The 21,438-nt window shown below is 44.1% G+C and overlaps 2 protein-coding genes across 3 annotated transcripts; one reads left to right on the forward strand and one right to left on the reverse strand.

Annotated features, from left to right (window-relative positions):
* Positions 1-10,679: 10,679 nt before the first annotated feature.
* Positions 10,680-12,953, reverse strand: LOC124675278 (disease resistance protein RGA2-like). 2 transcript variants are annotated; one of them, XM_047211345.1, is made up of 3 exons: positions 12,603-12,953; positions 12,501-12,521; positions 10,680-12,382 (listed from the first exon to the last, which is right to left on the reverse strand). In XM_047211345.1, the coding sequence occupies exons 1-3, from the start codon at positions 12,700-12,702 to the stop codon at positions 10,944-10,946; spliced, it is 1,560 nt and encodes a 519-aa protein (XP_047067301.1). In that variant the 5' UTR covers positions 12,703-12,953; the 3' UTR covers positions 10,680-10,943. The 2 variants fall into 2 exon arrangements, with proteins under 2 accessions (XP_047067301.1, XP_047067299.1); XM_047211343.1 differs by having other exon boundaries at positions 10,680-12,521; positions 12,603-12,705.
* Positions 12,954-18,563: 5,610 nt separating this feature from the next.
* On the forward strand, positions 18,564-20,625 carry LOC124676954 (glutathione S-transferase TCHQD-like). The gene is made up of 3 exons (XM_047212963.1): positions 18,564-18,787; positions 19,489-19,699; positions 19,800-20,625. The coding sequence occupies exons 2-3, from the start codon at positions 19,491-19,493 to the stop codon at positions 20,386-20,388; spliced, it is 798 nt and encodes a 265-aa protein (XP_047068919.1). The 5' UTR covers positions 18,564-18,787; positions 19,489-19,490; the 3' UTR covers positions 20,389-20,625.
* The last annotated feature ends 813 nt before the right edge of the window (positions 20,626-21,438 follow it).

Here is a 21,438-nt window from a genome sequence, read left to right on the forward strand (position 1 = left end):
TGCTGCTGTTATACGAACCTCTGCTCTTGGAGGCCCAACATTGTCTACATGAATAGAAGCGTGCGTAGATATCAAGCTATTTTCTGGCGCCGTTGCCGGGGAGGTAAGGTAAAAGGTATTCACATCCTCCGACTACTAAGCTATTTCCTAGCACTGTTGCCGGTGTGTGAGTGCTCGAAGCTATTTCCTTTAGATTCTGCAATTATATCTTTTTGTTTCTTGTTTTTATTTCACTAGTTAGGCTTAATGGAAAACAACAAAAAAATTAGAGATCTTTATGAAATTTATATTGAATTAGGACATGATACTTTTGAAGAGAAAATTAAAAAACCTATGGAAGTTTGTCTGCATAATAGTGGTAGTAATGTTATTAGTATAAATTTTTTGGACACCATTATTTTTAATGCTATGAAAAACCCTAGCTTGGGGAAGCTAGTTTATATAAAAATAATCTTTTTTGCTCCTCAGCTTTGGATGAAGTATTTTGCCTTGATAATGCTTTGTCTCCAATATGTGGTAATTTGAATGATGCTTGTGATATTTGCAGTCCATCTACTATTGAGGATAAAATTCATTATGATTATTCTATGCCTCCAATTTATGATGATTATAATGATGGATGTGATAGTTTTACTCCCACTATTACTAATAAAATTGATTATGCTTGTGTGGAGAGTAATGATACTTTTATGCATGTGGATCATGATAAGAATGCTTTATGCGATAGCTATATTGTTGAGTTTATCAATGATACCACTGAAAATTATTATGAGAGAGGGAGACATGGTTTTATATATATCAATAATATTAAGTCACCTCTCTTTTTGTTGAAAATTTTGAAATTGCACTTGCTTTGTCTTTCTATGATAGTAGCTTCATGCTTCAATAATTTGTTTTCTTACAAGATTCGTTTGCATAGAAAGTGGGTTAGACTTAAATGTGTTTGGTATTTGCTTTTTGATGCTCTCTTATATTGAACTCTCATCTTTATAAGAGCATCATGAAAATTATCATGTCTAGCTAAAAGGCTTTAAAGAAAAGCGCTCTTGGGAGACAATCCATTGTTTTATTTCTGCAATTTTTGTTTTATATTTGAGTCAAGGTGCTTGTTACTACTGTAGCAATACTTTTGTATCTTTATTTTCTTGCATTGTTGTGCCAAGTAAAGTCTTTGATAGAAAGTTGATATTAGATTTGGATTTCCGCACAGAAACAGATTTTTAGCTCTCACGAATTTGAGCTTTTCTCTCTGTAGAAAAATCTAAAAATCCTGAAAAAAATCATGAGTAATCCTAAAAGTAATGAAAGAGGAGCTTCTGAAACTTACATAGATAAGATACAATGCATCGCTGAGAATACTCCCAACTCCGATATTGATGCTTCTTCTCTTGATGTTACTTGATTTTCACTTTCTGCGCCTAGCTGAAAGGCGTTAAAGAAAAGCGCTTATGGGAGACAATCCATTATTTTATTTCTGCAATTTTTGTTTTATATTTGAGTCAAGGTGCTTGTTACTATTGTAGCAATACCTTTGCATTGTTGTGCCAAGTAAAGTCTTTGATAGAAAGTTGATACTAGATTTGGATTTCTGCGCAGGAACAGATTTTTAGCTGTCACGAATTTGAGTTGTTCTCTCTGTAGAAAAATCGTAAAATCTTGAAAAACTTCATGAGTAATCCTCAGATATGTACGCAACTTTCATTCAACTGGAGCTTTTCCATCTGAGCATGTTAAGTGCCTCGAAAAAATTCGTCTTTACGGACTATTCTGTTTTGACAGATTCTGCCTTTTATTTCGCATTGCCTCTTTTACTGTGTTTGAGTGGGTTTCTTTGCTCCATTAAATTTCAGTAACCTTGGGTAATGTCCAGAAGTGTTGGGAATGATTGTGTCCTTGCTGAACATGTGAATTTTTGATTATGCACTAACCCTCTAATGAGATTGCTTTGAGTTTGGTGTGAAGGAAGTTTTCAAGGATCAAGAGAGGAGGATGATATAATATGATCAAGAAGAGTGAAAAGTCTAAGCTTGGGGATGCCCCCGTGGTTCATCCCTGCATATTTCGAGAAGACTCAAGCGTCTAAGCTTGGGGATGCCCAAGGCATCCCCTTCTTCATCAACAACTTGTCAGGTCACCTCTAGTGAAACTATATTTTAATTCCGTCACATCTTATGCGCTTTATTTGGAGCGTCTGTGTGCTTTTATTTTCGTTTTGTTATCTTAGTTATCTGAATAAATCGGATCCTAACATGCTTGTGTGGGAGAGAGACACGCTCCGCTTTTTCATTTGAACACTGGTGTTCTTCGTTTTACTTTTAATGTTCATGGCAAAAGCTGAAAGCCGCAGCACTTATTGCTATTTGGTTGGAAACAGAAAATGCTTCATGTGGTAGTTGGTATATTGTCTTGAATAATTTGATACTTGGCAATTCTTTTGAGCTCTCAAGTAGATCATGTTTAAGGTCTTGCATCATGTAGTTTAAACCTATTAGTGGAGAACTACCGTAGAGCTTGTTGAAATTTGGTTTGCATGATTGGTCTCTCTAAGGTCTAGATATTTTACTGGTAAAAGTGTTTGAGCAACAAGGAAGACAAGTGTAGAGTCTTATAATGCTTGCAATATGTTCTTATGTAAGTTTTGCTGTACCGGTTTATACTTGTGTTTGCTCCAAACAACCTTGCTAGCCAAAGCCTTGTACTGAGAGGGAATGCTTCTCGTGCATCCAAAACCTTGATCCAAAACCTATGCCATTTGTGTCCACCATAACTACCTACTATGTGGTATTTTTATGCCATTCCAAGTAAATACTTCATGTGCAATCTTTAAACAATTCAAAACTTTATTACTTCTTATTTGTGTCAATGTTTTATAGCTCATGAGGAAGTATGTGGTGTTTTATATTTCAATCTTGTTGGGCAGACTTTCACCATATGGACTAGTGGCATATACATCCGCTTATCCAATAATTTTGCAAAAAGAGCTGGCAACGGGGTGCCTAGACTCGAATTAATTAACTTTCATTAATAATTCTCTTCACATGTTTTGCTCCGATTTATCGGTAAGCAACTTAATTTTGCAATAGACACTCCTCCATGGTATGTGAAATGTTGGAAGGCACCCGAGGATTCGGTTAGCCATGGCTTGTGAAAGCAAAAGGTTGGGAGGAGTGTCATCTATAAATAAAACTAAAATACATGTGTAAACAAAAGAGAAGAGAGATGATCTACCTTGCTGGTAGAGATAACGTCCTTCATGGGAGCCGCTTTTTGAAAGTCTGTTTGACAAGGGGGTTAGAGTGACCACTACCATTCGTTGACAACAACAAACACCTCTCAAAACTTTTATTTTTATGCTCTCTTTATGATTTCAAAACTTAAAAAGCTCTAGCACATGATTTAATCCCTGCTTCCCTCTGCGAAGGGCCTTTCTTTTACTTTATGTTGAGTCAGTTTACCTACTTATTTCTATCTTAGAAGCAAACACTTGTGTCAACTTTGTGTGCATCATTTCTTATGTGCTTGCTTATTGCACTCATCATATTACTTTGTGTTGACAATTATCCATGAGATATACATGTTAAAAGTTGAAAGCAATTGCTGAAACTTAAATCTTCCTTTGTGTTGCTTCAAAACCTTTTATTAAGAATCTATTGCTTTATGAGTTAACTCTTATGCAAGACTTTTTGATGCTTGTCTATATGATTCAGTTGTTTAGTCATTACCTATTTGTTAGCAAACTATAGACCATTGCTTTGAGTCACTTCATTCATCTCATATGCTTTACAATAGTATTGATCAAGATTATGTTGGTAGCATGTCACTTCAGAAATTATTCTTGTTATCGTTTACCTACTCGAGGACGAGTAGAACTAAGCTTGGGGATGCTTGATACGTCTCCAACGCATCTATAATTTCTTATGTTCCATGCTAGTTTTATGCCAATAGCTACATGTTTTATATGCACTTTATATCATATTATGGCGTTTATTGGACTAACCTATTAACAAGATGCCAGAGTGCTAGTTTCTGTTTATTATGTATGTTTATTGCAGAAAAGGCCCAAAAATCAAAGTGCTCGGAAAAATCCAGAAAAATTACAGAAATTCTATTTCGCCAGAAGACCCACGGAGCCAGAAGGGTCAGGCCAGAGGAGGCCCACGGCCTCCTCCCCATCCACTGGCGCGGCAAGGAGGGGGGAAGCGCCGCCCTATGGGTGGGCCCCTCGGGTTCCCCCTCGCGCCGCCCTTTCGCCTATATTAAGCTCCTGCCCTGAAAACCCTAAGCAGATCGACGATTTCTCCAGAAGAGTTTCGTAGCTCCGCCGCCACCAAAAACCCTAATTCGGGGGACATAAGTCTCTGTTTCGGCACCCTGCCGGGACGGTGAATTGCCCCCGGAGCCATCTCCATCGACTCCATCGCCATCTTCATCGATGTTGCTGTTTCCCATGATGAGGAGGGAGTAGTTCTCCCCCGAGGCTGAGGGCTCTACCGGTAGCTATGTGGTTCATCTTTCTCTCCCATGGTGTGATCTTTATGTGATCATGCGCTTTGTAATCTAGTTGAATATGTAGATGTTACTCTTGTCTATTATGCACTCTAGAGGTTACTTTAATATGAACTCCGGAGTCACTCTCCACGGTGTGATGGTGACAGTGTGCACATCGTGTGTGATTCCTTTATGACGTTGTGGAGCTTGTTTACTCCGGCTTGAGGTGTGCTTTTGCAGCCCTACACAATGAATGGTGTTTGTTATCCAACAAGAGAGTGTTTGAGAGTAGCATTTATTTATTCAATTATGTGATCATTGTTGAGAGTGTCCACTAGTGAAAGTATGATCCCTAGGCCTTGTTTCTAAGCATTGAAACATTGTTTCCAACAAGTTCTGCTACATGTTCGCTTGCTGCCATTTTTATTTCAGATTGCAATTACTACTTATAATCATCCATATTACTTGTATTTCACTATCTCTTCGCCGAACTAGTGCACCTATACATCTGATAAGTGTATTAGGTGTGTTGGGGATACAAGAGACTTCTTGTATCTTAATTGCGAGGGTTGCTTGAGAGGGATATCTTTGACCTCTACCTCCCTGAGTTCGATAAACCTTGGGTGATTCACTTAAGGGAAACTTGCTGCTGTTCTACGAACCTCTGCTCTTGGAGGCCCAACACTATCTACAGGAATAGAAGCGTGCGTCAGTGCGCAGGGAGGCTCGTGAAGCGGAAAGGAAGAGACTAAGGAAAAGAGCTGCTAAGGCGCAAGCGGTAGAAGAACGCGGCGACAAGTCCGGAAAATGACCACGGTGAACGTAGGGAAAGTAGTGTGATGTGTCGTACTGGCTATGTATCTTAATTTCAGTTTTAGTTTATCGTTGTATCTTAAATTCCATTGTAGTGATAAGCCGTATTTTAATTTCAGCTGCAATGTATCTTAATTTCAGTTGTAGTATTAATGTGAAATGAATTTGCCGCAAATATTTTGTGTCCGAAATTTTGGCTCAATTGTTTCCCGCCCAAATTCGCCGCCATTTTTTCCCGCCCAATTTTCCCGCCATTTATTCCCGCCCAAATCTCCCGCCACTTTTTCCCGCCTAATTTTCCCGCTCAGATCTTCCCGCCGAAAGTCATCCCTTCTAGCCTATAAAAACCCCACACCGTTTCCTTGTGTTTTAGTGTATTCTCTCAACAACAAGATGGTTCCCCCATATAAGAATCCCCCCATCTTTTCACCAAATTCATGGCCAAACCTCTTCTACACAGTGCCCGCTATGTGATGAGGGAGAGTAAGGTAGAGACATTCGAGGATTTCATCAGTAGCGATGCCTTGCTCCGTAAGGTGGGTAGGGAATTTGAGACTTGGTCTTATGGATATATCCAGTCAAGAAGATGCCTGCTCGCAGCCCACGGGAAATAAGGTGTGAGCTTATCAGGTTGAATGAGAAGTGGAAGTCACTAGCATGGAAGAATGAAGAAGATAGGGAAAGAGATTTGAGATGTCCAACACTGTGGGCGACTGAGAGTGAGGACGACGATGATATCTTTGAGCCTAGCAGCAAGGCGAAGAGAGTTGCATCGTCGAAGGGCAAGAGTGCCAACTCGTCGAAGGACAAGAGTGATGCACCGCCGGTCGTCGACTCAGACGACGACATCAAGCCTAGCACGAAGGCGAAGAAAGATGCATCATCAAAGGGAAAGAGTGCCAAGTCCTCGAAGGGAAAGAGTGCTGCACCACCGGTCGTCGACTCGGACAACGACTTCGAGGCTAGCACCAAGGTCATGAAAGCTGCATTGTCGAAGGGTAGGAGAAAGGGTGTGCTGCGTTCTTAGTGTTGTAGTTATCAGTAGTCATGGATCTTGCAGTATGTTGTAGCGGTGGTGTATCATTTAATTTGTTAGCAGAGAGGTATGTTGCAGTAGTAAGTTGTATCTTAATTATCGCTTGAAGTTGAATTTGAAATGTTTGTTGAACAAAAATAATAATAGCATGTCTCTCGCACATAGTAATGAGTCGCAGGAATAGTAGTCATACATGGTCCATACAAATACTAGTCATACATGGTGCATACAAATAGTAGTCATACATGGTCCATACAAATACTAGTCATACAAGGTGCATACAAATGACTCACTGAGTGTCATCTCACTGACCACGGCCCCTCCCTCGACACCTCGGTGGCGGTCCAGCCTGAAAAAGTGATGGCGAGTACATACGGACAGGTGGCTGCCGCTGTCGGGGAGGAAGCATGTACCCCTGCTCGTGCTGACTGTCATGCGTGGACTGTGTGGGATCTGGAGGTGGAGTGTGATGTTGACTAGCCATCCAGTCTTGGTACATCTGCTGTGTTTCATCCTGATCATGAGCACTGGACTAGAAGGATCGTGATCCGGACATAGACGACATATGTGCCTCACCTATGATTAGATATAAAAATCGTTATTCACGAGGAAATTCATACATGGTGCACAATTAATGTGGATAGTGAGGAATTGCATACCCTGTGGCGAGTCCATACGGGACGCCACCCCAAGTTAGGTATGGGAGTTTTCTGCTCCATGCCGAAACCTCCACCCTGCCAGTACTCGTAAGTAGGCTCCTGCTGCTGCTGGTTTTGCCAACCAGAAACTCCTGCCATGTTAGGAGATGGTGGCCTCGGGATCGGCGGTGCCTCCATATGTGGCCGTGCCTCGGCTGCTGTAGCTGCAAAGAGGGACGAGGTGGCCGCTGTGCTGCTCGGTACTCGACAACATCCGAAGATCGGGTGCATGTGATAGCCGCGTAGATGCGACGTAGTTTGTCCTCAAAACACCGTGCGAAGGAGGCGTGGTGCTCATACATCCAAGAAGTGGGCCGGAGGAGAGCGAGCGTGTATACTGGGCGGCGTCATCTTGGAGCTCCGCCGTCAACTGGGCCTACAATTGTGAGCACAAATTAGCAATGTGTTGGCAAAAGGTACAAAAAATATATTTGACTTACAGCGTGATGCCGAGTGTCTGAAGTGGAGTGACGAGGGTAGGTGTCCCACTGTGTCGAGGGAGCCCTCTGAACTGGGTCACACGCCTGGCTCAGCCGAACTCGTGTCCTAGGCATGTATGCCCGCAAGTACTGCTGAAATTCCTGAAGATCAAACTGCTCCCTAGCGTCCCATGATACTGTCGGCGCATTGGCCCAACCCGTGATGTATGGAGCCAGGGTCTGTACCCATCCAGCAACAATCTTGTTCGATCCTTTTCTGTTCAACCTGAAAATGCATGCCGTCAATGATTGTCCAATTGATGTAATAACTTAGGATAAAATTAAATTGTACTCACATGTGGATGCGTGGTGGTAGAGGAACGGTGGGAGATGGTGGCTCGATCAACTGACCCTTTCCAAACTATCTCATGATCCTCTGCTGCGACATCTCCTCCACGAAGATATCAAAGATGATCTTTGCCTTTGTCATCCAGTAGGCCCAATCTCTGGTACACATGTTCGATATACCGCCTGGGTATGCCCCGTCGCGGTGGTCCTCACTGTATGGCTCCGAGTTGACATCGCTCTCTAGTAGTAGGTCAAACTGCTCTGTGAATGCTGGGTAGCAATTCCTTAGCTGATTATGCCCAAATCGTCTCTGCCTAACATAACTTAACTATGTTAGTGTTACATTTTATATAACAATATAAACACGGAGTAAATATTGCCTATACCTTCCGCGATGTCCAAAGAGAACCAAACGTCGGCATGTCGATGCGCTCCGCGTCGTACATCTCGTCTGCCGGCCAAGACCCACCACCAATGTCAGGACGACCGATGTGAAACCTCGCCCAGGACCAGAGCTGCAACAGGAGTGGGCATCCAACGATTCCAGAACCCTGCGAGGTGAGCTGGCAACCCTTACACTTACCTCGGTACGTAGAGGCTAAGACCGCATAACCCCAGCTCCTCTGTGTGATGTGCTCAGCTTATGTGGCCTCTGCTATCTCTTGAGCTATAGGGATGTAGCGCGCACTGATCGTGTTCCCGTGATTGTCCGTGAACATCGTCTTCCCAAGTAGCCACATGAGGTACGCCTCCAAGCTGCGAGTGATCTGGACCGCAGTCATCGGTACGGCTGGGTATCCGAACTGCTCGATCTGTCAAGATATATTTCAATGTTAGTACTGACATATTATGAGGTAAGCATTAAGGCGATGGGGTGATCGAGTTCCCCTGCGCTCGCACGCTTCTAACCAGTGCACCCACTGAGAGGTCCGCTCAATCGGCTTCAACCGCCAGAAAATTTGGGTACTTGAGCTGCTCCACAAAGTATGCACACCAACAGTGTATGCTTCTGGATTAAGTCCGAAATTCACGGTCAACCACTCCTTCAACTGACTAACTCGTCATATTTTTGGGTTTGATAAATGCAACTCCTCGTACTGAAACTCACTCAGATCAGCTCCCATCGGAGTTGTTCGGACCGTGCCGTTACCCAAGTAAACAACGAATTTTATTCTATCTGACGTATCTGCTCACCTTTACAAATTACAGACTCGTCAAAAAAATCTAGCACCTATACTCATAAATAAATAAAAATCTAGCACCTACAGTTCTAAATAAATATTTTCTACCGGTACCTATATGAGTAACTAATCTGCGAAGCTAATGAACGCAACATGCATGATTATACCATCTAATATCAAGAATTAGGGTTTATCCTTGAAGCGTGCCAAACACCTCCGTTAGCAGCTCGGCTCATCCACCACGCCACGCAGCAGCAGCACAACTACCACCACCACCTACTCCAACAGCACCTCCACCAAAACGCCTCAAAAACTAACCCATCTATAGATCAGGTGATTCTACAACATTTGGTGGTCAAAGTACAACAAATGGCTGGACAAATCGCTCACAAACGATAGAGAGAGCAGATGAACTGAGAGCAGTAGGAAGAAGAGAGCGTCGCTGCCCGCTCGGCTCGGTCAAATTTAATACAGGCGCGCTTCGGGGTCAGCGAACCGAACTCGGGGTCAACGAACCCGATTCCCTCTCCTTGGGATTCCTCTGTCCGACAGACGCTGCTCTTGGCCAGCCGACAGGCCGACACGGCCCGCGCGTGGCCGACACGGCCCACTCGGGGTCAGCTAGCCCGACTTTGGCCTCCTGCACGAGATTCTATCCGACTCGGGTTTCTGAACCCCGATTTTTCAATTTCGGGTTGGCGAACCCCGACAGTGTATTATTCCTGTAAAATGTGAAAAACGAATATTATTTCTAGAATTAATAAAAAAATTGTATTATTTTAAAAAAAAATCTACAAATAGATGGCATGAGAGGAGAGTTGAGTACACACAAAAAATTTCAGATTGTAGGACAACACAATATAATAAAGAGTCTTAGATTTCTCTCCTATCATCTGTCCTTGTGTTCTTATGATTGTGCTCCTTCGTGTGTCGTGATTATCAAGCAAGCAAGTGTTGAACAACAACATTTCTCAACATTTAAAAAATGTTTAAATTCGAAAAAATTTGAATTCAAAAAATGTTCAAACTTTTTTAAAAAAAATTGGAAAAAATGTTCAAAGCAATTAATTTTTACAATATTCGAAATTTTCAAACAATTGTTCAATTTCGAAAATGTTCAATATCAAAAATTATTCAAATTTAAAATATTCAAATATGGAATATGTTTTTTAAATTGTTATATTTTATAAAAAAATATTGGCAGAAAACAAAAGAAAAATGTAAAAGAATCATACCTTACGTGATGGGCCACGACCCAGCTAACCTGACCTCGTCCCTGGGTGTGCGGCGCCCCAGCACGAAAATTACCGATTGTTTCGATTTTTGGAATGGAATATTTTGAGAAATCCTATGAATAGGATCAAACCTTATTCCATCCTATTTTCATAAGATTATTCTTTCTTATTCTTAAGCAAACCCTCGAGAGGGCTTAGGGCCGACCATGTCGGCTACACAGATGTATAAAACCTGTCGTGCGCATCACTGCATACACGGTCTTTTTTTTTTAGATGAACACAGTCCTAATTGGTCACACTCGGACTGGGAAAACCCACTTGTTCATCTTAAAAAAAAAGCATCCAAACGAGCTCTAGTCTTTCGTTTGCCTCCTCTCCTCTTACATGCAAGAATCTATGACAGTTGATGTGCTTGCCAGAAAGTATGACAGTGCAATTGTATCTGGAAATAAGTGTGCATCTGTAGAAATATTAGTATACATTTTTCCATTACACTTTTCTTTGAAAAAAGAGGCAAAGACTCCTATAGCTGCATCGATTGATGCACACAACCATGTTATTGTACTAATTTTTTTATGGGTTCACCTAAAGAAAAGGTAAAACAATAAACACCCATACTCCATCTCCGAAAAACAGGATTACAAGCATCATTTATACGTAGCTGATCCTAGGCAAACCCGTTGAGCAATTCCCCATTATATTAGGGTGTGAGTATTGTTATGAGGCTAGAAAGACACCCCTCGACGCTTCCGTCGTGACAGGGTAGTATCTCCAAGCATATCTTGAGCACAAGTTGAAACAAAGTGATGAAATGAAGTATAAGGCGGTAACCTTGATTCCCATGTCAACTGACCGGACTCCACTTTTCTCCCAGCCCCAGGACCTATCATCAGTTCATGAAATGTAACCTTTGATGGTTTCTTCTTCATTGGAACATCATCTGTGATGCCCCAGACGAGGCGAAGCGGACAGGAGGGGTGCAAAACAAGGTCCGTGACAGCTATTTCATGACCTCTCTCGAGAAGTAACTTGGGGTGTTCACCAAACATGGACAAGTTTCTCTCCACTACCCTTCTAAGCCTGGTCAGTATGCAGAGCCAGAAACAAACATTCAGATCTCTTCTCATCACGTCCGCAAGCAGATTTGCAGTGACCAGCGACCAATCTGACTGCAGCTCCCTCGCAAACTCGTCCGCGATCCGTACTAGCCGCGGGTATTCCAGCTGGTTCGCGCTCCCAAATGTGAGCGTCTTGAAGAGGTAGCTGAACTCCTCGTATGTCAGAGGATTCAGAAATATTGGCTTCACAGTTCCAAACTTCTCTGAATTTTTATACCGGCTTAGGATAACCACTTTGCTTCTACTATCCAAGCTTGCCAGAGCCGAGTAAAACCTGGACCAATCCTTCTCACCCACATCCGAAACAAACTCGATGATTAGCAGTGTCGTCTTCTCTGCAACAAGAGTTGAGTGGTCTGTCATGGTCAACAGATCAGATTCACGCAGATGCAAGATCACAGGGAAGCGCGATCTAACCCTCTCGTCGTTGCACACATGTGCGACTAGCGTCTTCTTCCCAACTCCAAGAGCACCGATGATGGGGAGAACAGCCGGTGGAGAGCGATGGTCGTGCTGCAGCAGGAACTTGGACAACAATTGCTTCTCGGTATGGCGGCCGAACATGAAGTTCTCCATGTAAAGATAGGCATCGTATGGTCTACGAACCATGCGATCGCACCCGCCCAGAATCAAAACAAACTCCCTCAGATTACCAACAATACTTTCCAAGCTTTCCAGTGCACCCTGAAGCTCGAGAAGGTACCTGGCCTGGTTCTTTCGAGCACTGGCATGGACTGCGCGGGAACGTTTTGGACAGACAGATGAGTTGCTAACCTCCACCTCCAGGGGACTATCCTCCTCGAGGGACCTGTAACTGGCGGCCCCTAGCGCCCAGTAGCCTCGGTACATGGCGCTCGCCAGTATCTTGAGCTGCGCGAGCATGCCCGAGTTGGTGATGTACCGCCCGTCCGCCTCCTCGACGACAGTGCGAGCTCTCAGGAGCAGCAGTTGCAGCTTCTCAAGCTGCTTATCTTCCGAGTATGCCTGGCTCGAGTGGTACTTGTTGCTGAGGAAGGAGATGAATCGGCTCAAGAGTTCACCTGCTACTGCAGACATGGCAAGCTCCATCTTGAATTTAATTTCTCCAATGGAAAGAGTAGTGGTAAAATTACGGTGTCCAGGAGTGGGGAAGAGACGGGTGTTGCCCAGGGATTGCCAATATACCTGATGTTGCTCTGAGATTGACTGCATTGATAACAGTGAAAGTCACACGCCAAGAAATTAACATTGCCAGTTGTGGTGCAAACTACTCCACCTTATGCTTACCATTCCACGGTGATTTGGACTGGTTACCCACGTTGCTCCTCACCTTGTACTTCACCGTGGCAAGATGTTTCTGAATAAACTCCTCTGTATCTTCCTTCATTCTTAACCTCAACTTATTAGAGCTATTTGAGCCAGAGACGGTTGCATGTGTACTACAGCCGACCTTGTGAGCCTATTGCAGTAGCAGTTTGCTTCAGATGATAGATCAGATACCAGAAATAAGGTGCAGAAAAATTGGCCACCCTGTCAGCGGCTCAGCGCTGAGTAACCGGCCAAAGTTAAAAATGTAGCCTGAAGATTCAAGTCTTCTATTGCTCAGCAAGTCTCCAACGGTGAAATTTCTAAATTTGGCAGGTGTACGCGATGCGTGAGTCAAGAAAACATGAGAAAATTGCAAAAAAAAAAAAAAGATACCACGACAATTCAAGGCTTCGTCGCAAAAACCCACGGGTTTTCATTTTTTCCACAATTTGCCACCGGTTTTCATTAAATTTGGCCTACCTTTCATTACCTTCACACAAAATTTACCTCGGGGGCATTCTGTCGAGCACCTCATGTGCACGTCCTCCGCTGGTGATTGAGCTGGCCGTGGCCGCCATGGAGGAGCTCGTCCTCCGCTCTGGATCCCTCCCTCGACATGACGGTGCCCATAACGGAGCGGACGTGGGCGACGGAGCTCAATGGCGTCGACGAAATGGTCGCCGGCGTCGATTTATGCGGCGGCCAGCTTCGGTCAATGGCGAGGTCGGCGACTCCGTAGCGCCCGCACGGTGGTGGTATCGATGCTGGTTCCGTGCCATCTGCATCTCCGGCGACAGCCACCCCGTGGTTCGGCGTCCACGGGCGCCTCTACATGCTCACCGTCTTGGCCAGTATGACGGGGGGCAAACGCCCACAATGGCATGGCGTCGACGTCGGCGAGCTCGAGCAGCCGGAAGGTCACCACGCCAGCGCGCTCCGGCGGCCGTACCCTCCACCCTCGCCGAAGATCGTGGCGAGCGCTCCCCGCACAGCCTGTCGTAGACGAGCTCCCCATGGCACCAGTCCGCCGTGAGTTCCAGGGACACCTCGCCCAAGGTGCGCCTGTCGCCGGAGATGCAAATGGCCACTGGCCACCGGTGTGCTCTCAGGCTCGGCCTCCGGCAAGATTGGTCAGTGCGGTGGGGAATATAAGAGCATGATCTCCCTCCGTTCCTAGATATAAATAGATATTTAAGAAAAATTTCTAAAATATAAGGTACGGAGTATGTTGCTTTGGGTAACCTGTGTTGATATTTTTTAAGGATTTGATTGTGTTTCTCTATCTTTTGAAAACTCCTCTATTTTCTTCATGTCAATTGTCCATGATTAGTTCCACCAAAATCTTGTGTAAGTTTTTATTGTTTCTTAATTTCAGTGCCAAAAACTATATACCTTATATTCCCTCCTTTCCTATATATAAACCATATAGTTTCTGGCACGAAAGAATGCAAAATTCAGAAAATTTACGTCATGTTTAGGTGGGATTAACACTAGGCAATTAAAACGAGCTAATAGACAACTTTGCATAAGGTAAGGAAACATAATCAAATTTCTAAACATATTGTCCATCCAAGTGGTGCAATGCAATACACTTTATATTCTTAATTTTTTCTTAAAAAACTATATGACTTATATCTAGAAACGGAGCGAGTAACACGGATGCTAAATTAGGGGTGCCATGATTTTCGTTCCAACCAATCGGTAGTTGCTAACTATGATCCTGGCGCTGGGCGCTTATCGAGGGACGGTGACGCAAAATGTTGCGCGTGGCGCTTCCTAGGATTTTGCCTTGCGCCACAAAAGCGGATCATGTTAGTTGGGGAAATAGGCGCCTCATATCTGGGACAAGCATTGGAGCGTTGGACTCTTGCGCAGATGGCGGGATTAATCGATCTGTCAATTTTCGCTCAAGCGTCTATGTAAGCGTCGCGCATTGAACATGCCCTAAGATATAGAAGGATTAAAAAAGAAACTGAGGGAAATGATAAAAGCGATTACTGTTTTCTTGAATTCCGCCACGTCATGCCTGCCTGCGGGTCGTATCCATCGGTAACGATTAGTTCAGCTAAGCGAAGATATATCATTATGCAAGCCATGTCTATTAGACTAGATGCCTCAGGGGCATTGCTGTGCAGCCTCTTGTTGACAAAGTTGCTTCCAAGCTCGTCCCTTTGGCAAGGCAAGACTATGGCCACCGTCGGTAGAGGCACACATGTTAATTCGATGCTCATTTTCCAAGCCATCTTTCACACCACGCCACCTGATGGCCAGGTGCCTTGCAAACCATCAACAAGCTTGAGAGGTCTTTCTTTTTTGCAGGGACGAACAAAGTGTCAGGCGAGCAATGCAAAGAAAATTGGAAAGTCATTTGTATTTGTAGGCCGAAGGAGAGGGGTGTGCATGGCATCATGGACTTGGATAAATTTGCGAGAGTTTTGAGGCTTAGGTGGCCATGGATTATTTGGAAAGATCTCTCTAAGGCGTCAATCGGTACCCCATGCCATGTCGTATGGCTTCCCTCGGCCCCGCTTGGAAGCCGTTGTGATCGTTCCAAAGGAAGGTCAAATACGCATGAACAACAGCCGGATCGACTTTCGAGACGCCTGCTGGATCAAAATTTGAGACGCTGGAGTAATGGCGCAAACGTCGCCCCAAATACACATCTGTTTATCCCCTCCACTCGTACAACTTTTGACTCAGCCCTGTCGTCGCCTCTCTCCCTCTCTCTCCCACCGTCGTCATTGATAGGCCTTTGGTGAACTAGCATGAGGCCACCGAGCTCGCTAGGTACGACATCCTCACGCCGCCTAAAGCAACGATGCCGAGGGGCTTCGTCATCAGCTTGGGCAGCATGCCCGTGCCGCTAGTGCCCATCGGGAAGGACTTCGGGGACGATATCTTCCGCTGGAGTGGAAGCACAAGTGGTGGCTCGAATCCCTCCATTCGGTTGGCTAGGCCGACATCGTCAACCTGACTCTAACGAGGAAGAATGCGAGTTTAAATTATCGTTAAATTTGCAAAAGTTTTTAATTTTCAATGAAAATTGACGGTTTTTTTAGAAACACGGTACAACGCAGACGGTCACATACTCACCCCATGAACGCACACACGCACACCCTACCCCTATGAGCACCTCCGAAAGACTGAGCCAGCGGGGATTTTGAAATTGACGAAGTCACCACTAGCGCCTCGCTGTCGACGGGAACGTCGCCTCCCACTGAAAATATTCCACCTTAATGAGACACACTGATGTCAAACCTGAGATTTCAACTCTAGTGGGTTGGGGGTACAACCACCCTCCTAACCACCCAACCTCAGGTTGGTTCTCGAAAATTGACGGTTTTATTTTATTTAGGAGATACTTATTAAGATCGTTGGTGTGGACAACCTTTTCTAATATAGAGAGGAAACGTGTGGCGACAACACCTGACTTACAAAGTTATTAGTTGTACTCCCTTTCTCATAGTTTATTAGGCGTGCACGTATTCGCAAATTTGATCAAGCTAGCATTAGTTATATGTTATAAAAATTAAATTATTAGAAATTTTAGATGTTCTATTTTCTAATGATATAATTTTTGCATTATATAATTTAAATGGAGTAGTATAGGAGACGCCGGTAAATGCTCTAACTTGGAATCAGTAAAACGGCCGCCCCGCCGCCGGCCGGCCAGCTTAGCGTCAACGGCTCTAAGCCGTTTTTAAATATTTTGAAAGTGGGAGTTGAGTTGTCGCGGTGTCCATCTCAGCTGGTCGGCAGGGAAAACCGAGTTGGATGCGATGCCAATACAGCGTGTGGTAACCGTCACGTTGTTGTTGACGCTGAACCTCCAACGTCACCACACCCACAGAGCCCCGCCAAGCAAAAACACTAGGCTCACACATATCTATGCGCACTAAGAATGAATATAATTACATGACACTAGCTGCAAGACACATGCTTGTTTTATTTTGTTACTGTAAGAGGGGAGTTTTAATCAACCTGAATCACATCATGGAGGCAGGGCCTGACGCTTGTCAGCACATATGCATGCTTGCAAATGTAAATATTGACCCAAAACCAAACATTCGTTAAACTGGTTGTTATGTTTGTGTAAGACACCACAGAATTTTTTTAGGAAGAGTTATTGTTCCCTGTTGCCAAATTTAGAGCCAAAATAGCAAACAATGCCACTCATGCGATCATTATCACATATTAACTATTACCAAACCAAATGACTATGCATGACCAATTTTGGATGGACATTCATTTGGTAGCAAATTAAGCAAGCACGATAATGCGATTGGATCTAGGATTACTGAAAGAAAATTTCTAAGAGACTTACAACTGATAGTCAAGTTTGTCAAAAACTTTAGAATCTAAACCCTAGGATAGTAACTTTTATACTAATTAATTTGAGAAAACAATGCATTTAACTTCGATACATAAAAGTTCACACAAGTTTTGACCACTTCGATGACCCAAGATTTGAGCGTGTTATACATTCGGCCTACACCAACGCTCCGTAGCACCTACCCAACAATGGCGGCTTTCTGGCAAATAGCGACAGCCTAAAAAAACAACTAAATGAGTCTATAGCGGCTGAGCTAAATGAGTCTATAGCGAACAATTGTATATGATTTCTTTAGCGGCAACACGATGAAACAACTAGAGGGGAGCTATAGTAGGGCTATAACAAACTATTTGAAACTATGCTTTTAGGTGCAATAGAGCTACACACCCCGATCACCAAAGGGAAATTAGAATTCCAATAATCATCCTAAATATTTAGGAAACACGAAAGGAGTTTCCATCAACAAAGATGAGGATTCTCTTTGGCGCAATTTTGATGTTGTTCTAGAATACTTTTGTATCCTACCTGCAAAAAGAAGTTTCGTTATATCCGATCGACAATATACTTGTAATAAACCCAACATGAAAGGTCTGGACTTTTTTCCGACCCTGTTAGATGATAATGTAATGTCCGCTTTAAACGCTTAGGATGGGTGCCAGGAATAAAACCCTGGCCGAATTGCCACTATAGATTCGTTTCCTTGGCATCGCTGCTTTGGTGAACTAACGCATGGTGCAGGCGATGCAGCACTAGAACTAGATGCAAGCAGCTCTTAACTAGTTGCTTGCATTGGAGGTGGCGACTTTTTTTTAATAAAAGGGGAACGGAGCCTGACCTAGAGAGATGCATACATCCTATGCAAAATCCAGCAACGTAACATATTTAACTCGAAATAGAAAAACCGAGAGGTACGCCGATGATGGGTACTCTTATGTACTCCCCCCCCGTTCCTATTTAATTTACGCATAAAGATCTATCGCGTGGTGCGCACCGCGTCGATTAAAAAAGTACAGAGGTAGTAGCTGTCATTTTATTTCTCTCATAACTAAACGCCTCCTATGGAAGAAAGGCCTAAATTTCTTTTTTGTGAAACACAGTACAATCAAAGACGCTCATACATACGCGCACACACTCACCCCTATGAACGCACGCACGCACACCCTATCCCTATGAGCACCTTTAAGAGACTGCGTTGAAGAACTGATCCAGCGGGTCTTGAGATTGACGAAGTCACCACACGCGTCTCGCTGTCGACGGGAATGTCGCCTCCTACTGAAGAATATTCCGCTTTTATGAGACACCAAAGTGTCAAATCTGGGATTTGAACTCTGGTGTGCTGGGGTGCCACTACCCTCCTAACCATCCAACCACGGGTTGGTTCTCAAAAGACATAAATTTCTCGTTAGGGTTCTTCTAAAGAAAAACAAACTAAACAAGTATGGCATGTGCTGATGTGCATGCGTGTGGACATGTTGGGGATCCCATCCGGGTGCACGCACCAGGGCTGTTTGGATAATCAAACCCCGATGTAGGCGACCGACCAGAACACGCGCGGGGGCGAGACCGCGTCGACCGAAGCACAAGAAAGTTCCGAGGACAGCCAAAAATAGCTTTTGATTTGATACAGTTCACTTCAAGCATCCGGCGACGGCGACGACGAATCAACAACAACACCGCCCCACTTCTCCAACCAGGGGAACCCGCGCGCGTCTCCTCGCACGGTTGCGCGCCGAGGAATCTTTCGCGAAGCCTCTTCCAGCCTCTTTCCCCCACCACTCCCCGCCGCCGCATCCGCCTCCGCCCGCGACCCCTCGTCCGCGTCGTTCGTCAGGTACTGTTACTCAGTTTCTCAGTTTGTTCTCTTCTGCTCCTTTTGGTTGATCAGCCGTGGGCGCGTCCGTGCGTGCGGTTACTGATTTCCGGTGGAACCGACTGGATTGGGGAATTAGATTTGGTCGTCTGTTTGTGTGGTTCCGTAGATTCTTTTGGCTGAAAGGCGAGATTCTGAAAATTCTCGTCTTTTCCCCCATGTAAAATCGCTTGGAAAGGTTTCTTGTTCCTGAATTCATGATCCCGCAAAGCAAAAAGTCGTTATATTATAAACTGGAGGCAATTGATTAACCGCTAATACGGAGTATTTGGTTGAGGCAAACGAAGTTGGCGATTCTCCCTGTGCTAGAACTCTGATCAGTATGTGTAGTATCGTCTAATGAATGAATGAAAGAACAGTAAAATGTGCCAACATATGAAACTGTTAATCCATTGCTTTCTCACTGTGAATGCCGTGCACCTTGAATTAATCAAGTGCTTGTCTATGTTTTCGTTATGCAATTATCTGAAAGTAGTCTACTGCTCAGTTTCCAAGGAGATCAACCACCCTCCTTTCCTCTTGTCATTTTAGTGGCACTCTGTTTGTATGTTGGTTCCCAGAGGCTATTTAGTTTGAATCAGCTCTCCATTTTCCATCACATTCCATTCACACAGAAAAACTTATCTGGATACTAATCACATGCTTCTTTGCTGCTAATGTAGCAATGCAGCTGTATCACCACCCGTATTCGCTGGACAGTCAGAAAGTACGGATAGCACTGGAGGAGAAGGGTATTGACTACACCTCGTATCATGTCAATCCGCTAACTGGGAAAAACATGAATGTCGCCTTCTTCCGCATGAACCCTTCAGCCAAGCTTCCCGTCTTCCAAAATGGTGCTCATGTCATTTTCCGCGCCATCGATATCATCCAGTACGTTCTTCATTCAACTCTCGGAATGGCTGAAACTTAAACTCATCCAATACTGTCGATCAAGCGACAACGTTCATTTATCTGCTCAATATTTTCTTAGGTACATAGACAGACTTGCAGTGCACTTAAGCGGTGAAATCCAACCTGAGAATACCGAGGTTCACCACTGGATGCGGAAAGTTGATGGCTGGAACCCTAAGATGTTCACACTCACTCACACCCCAGTAAAGTACCGCGCGTTTGTCTCCAAGTTCATTCGTCGCGTGCTGATCGCTCGGATGACGGAGGCCCCAGATCTAGCTAGCATGTACCACGTCAAGCTCCGCGACGCTTACGAGACCGAAGACAGGCTCAAGGACCCTGACACTGTTTTGCAATGTGAGGAAGAGCTGAGCAAACTCCTGGATGATGTTGAGGCGCAGCTCAACGAGACCAAATATCTTGCTGGCGATGATTTCTCGCCGGCTGATTCAATGTTCATTCCCATCCTTGCACGCATAACCCTTCTCGATCTACACGAGGAATACATCAGCTGCAGGCCCAGGGTCCTGGAGTACCACACGTTGGTGAAGCAGCGGCACAGCTACAAGGTTGTGATTGGGAAGTACTTCAACGGGTGGAAGAAGTACCGCACTCTCCTCAAGACCTCCTTCTTCCTTTGTGTTCGAACCTTGTTCGGGAAATACTAGGTTATTCAGTGTTTCGTAGCCAGTCAATGCTGAATCAGTGTGTACAGTGAGTTTAGGATGAATATATGACCAGTATACCTTCATGTGTTATTTTTTTCTCCAAAGGCCTGGCTGATAGTTCCCAGATGTTTTGTTTTCCTTACATTTCTCTGCTCCAATGTCGCCGTGTACAATCTACAGAATCTAGATGATTTCTTACAGAATAATAGGCTTATATATAAAGTTTGGGTTTTCTAATACGATGTCTCTATTGTTGGGCAAATCCCGTTTACTAGTACTCCATATCTGAAATACCTTGTGTATCAAATTCTTCTTGGCCTATTTGTAAGTTTTCCAAGTTTGTTAGAGGGCTTAAATTTTCCAAATTCATATTGTCTTTAACTCTTAACTTCTGATTGCTCTCAGATTGCAGTACACTTTTTTCCTACTTAATAAATGCACAACTTTCCTGATGTGTGTGACCTGAAGATCTTCATGCACGTGCCATACATTAACAGTACAGGGCAATTGGCCCCATTGTCATTGATTGCATAGTGATTCTGGATGTACTGGGTTTCTTCATAACATCACCCCCCTAAGGTTCTCCACAGAGTGCACATTACGGCTACTTATAGATCAGAGCTGAAACTCTTTGTCCAGCGATTCAACTTCAGTAAGCAGGGAAGAGGAAGAAAGAGAGTCTAAGAGCACTAGGAATGGGAATATGCAGGAAAGCTTAGCATTTTTTTCACCTCTACTGTTGGAGGTGTCAATATTTATTTTGGTGCTTTCCTGATGTCTCCCATTCCTATGGTTCTTGAGCCCTCCTTCCTCTTCCTTTTGGCTTGCACAAATAGCTTACAGAAGAAACTGTAGATATGTGTGCACATACTTAGATAATGTGAGATGCTGAAGGCTAGTTGAGAAGAGGAAGAAAAGAGAGCCTGGGAGCAGTGGGAATGGGAACATGGAGGAAAGCCTAACTCACTTTGTTTTCGCCTCTAGTGTTGGAGGCGAGAATTCAGTGGGGCGTTTCCCAATGCCTCCCATTCCTATTATTCTCAAGCTCTC

Source organism: Lolium rigidum, chromosome 7, assembly GCF_022539505.1.
Source record: "Lolium rigidum isolate FL_2022 chromosome 7, APGP_CSIRO_Lrig_0.1, whole genome shotgun sequence".
NCBI lineage: Eukaryota > Viridiplantae > Streptophyta > Magnoliopsida > Poales > Poaceae > Lolium > Lolium rigidum.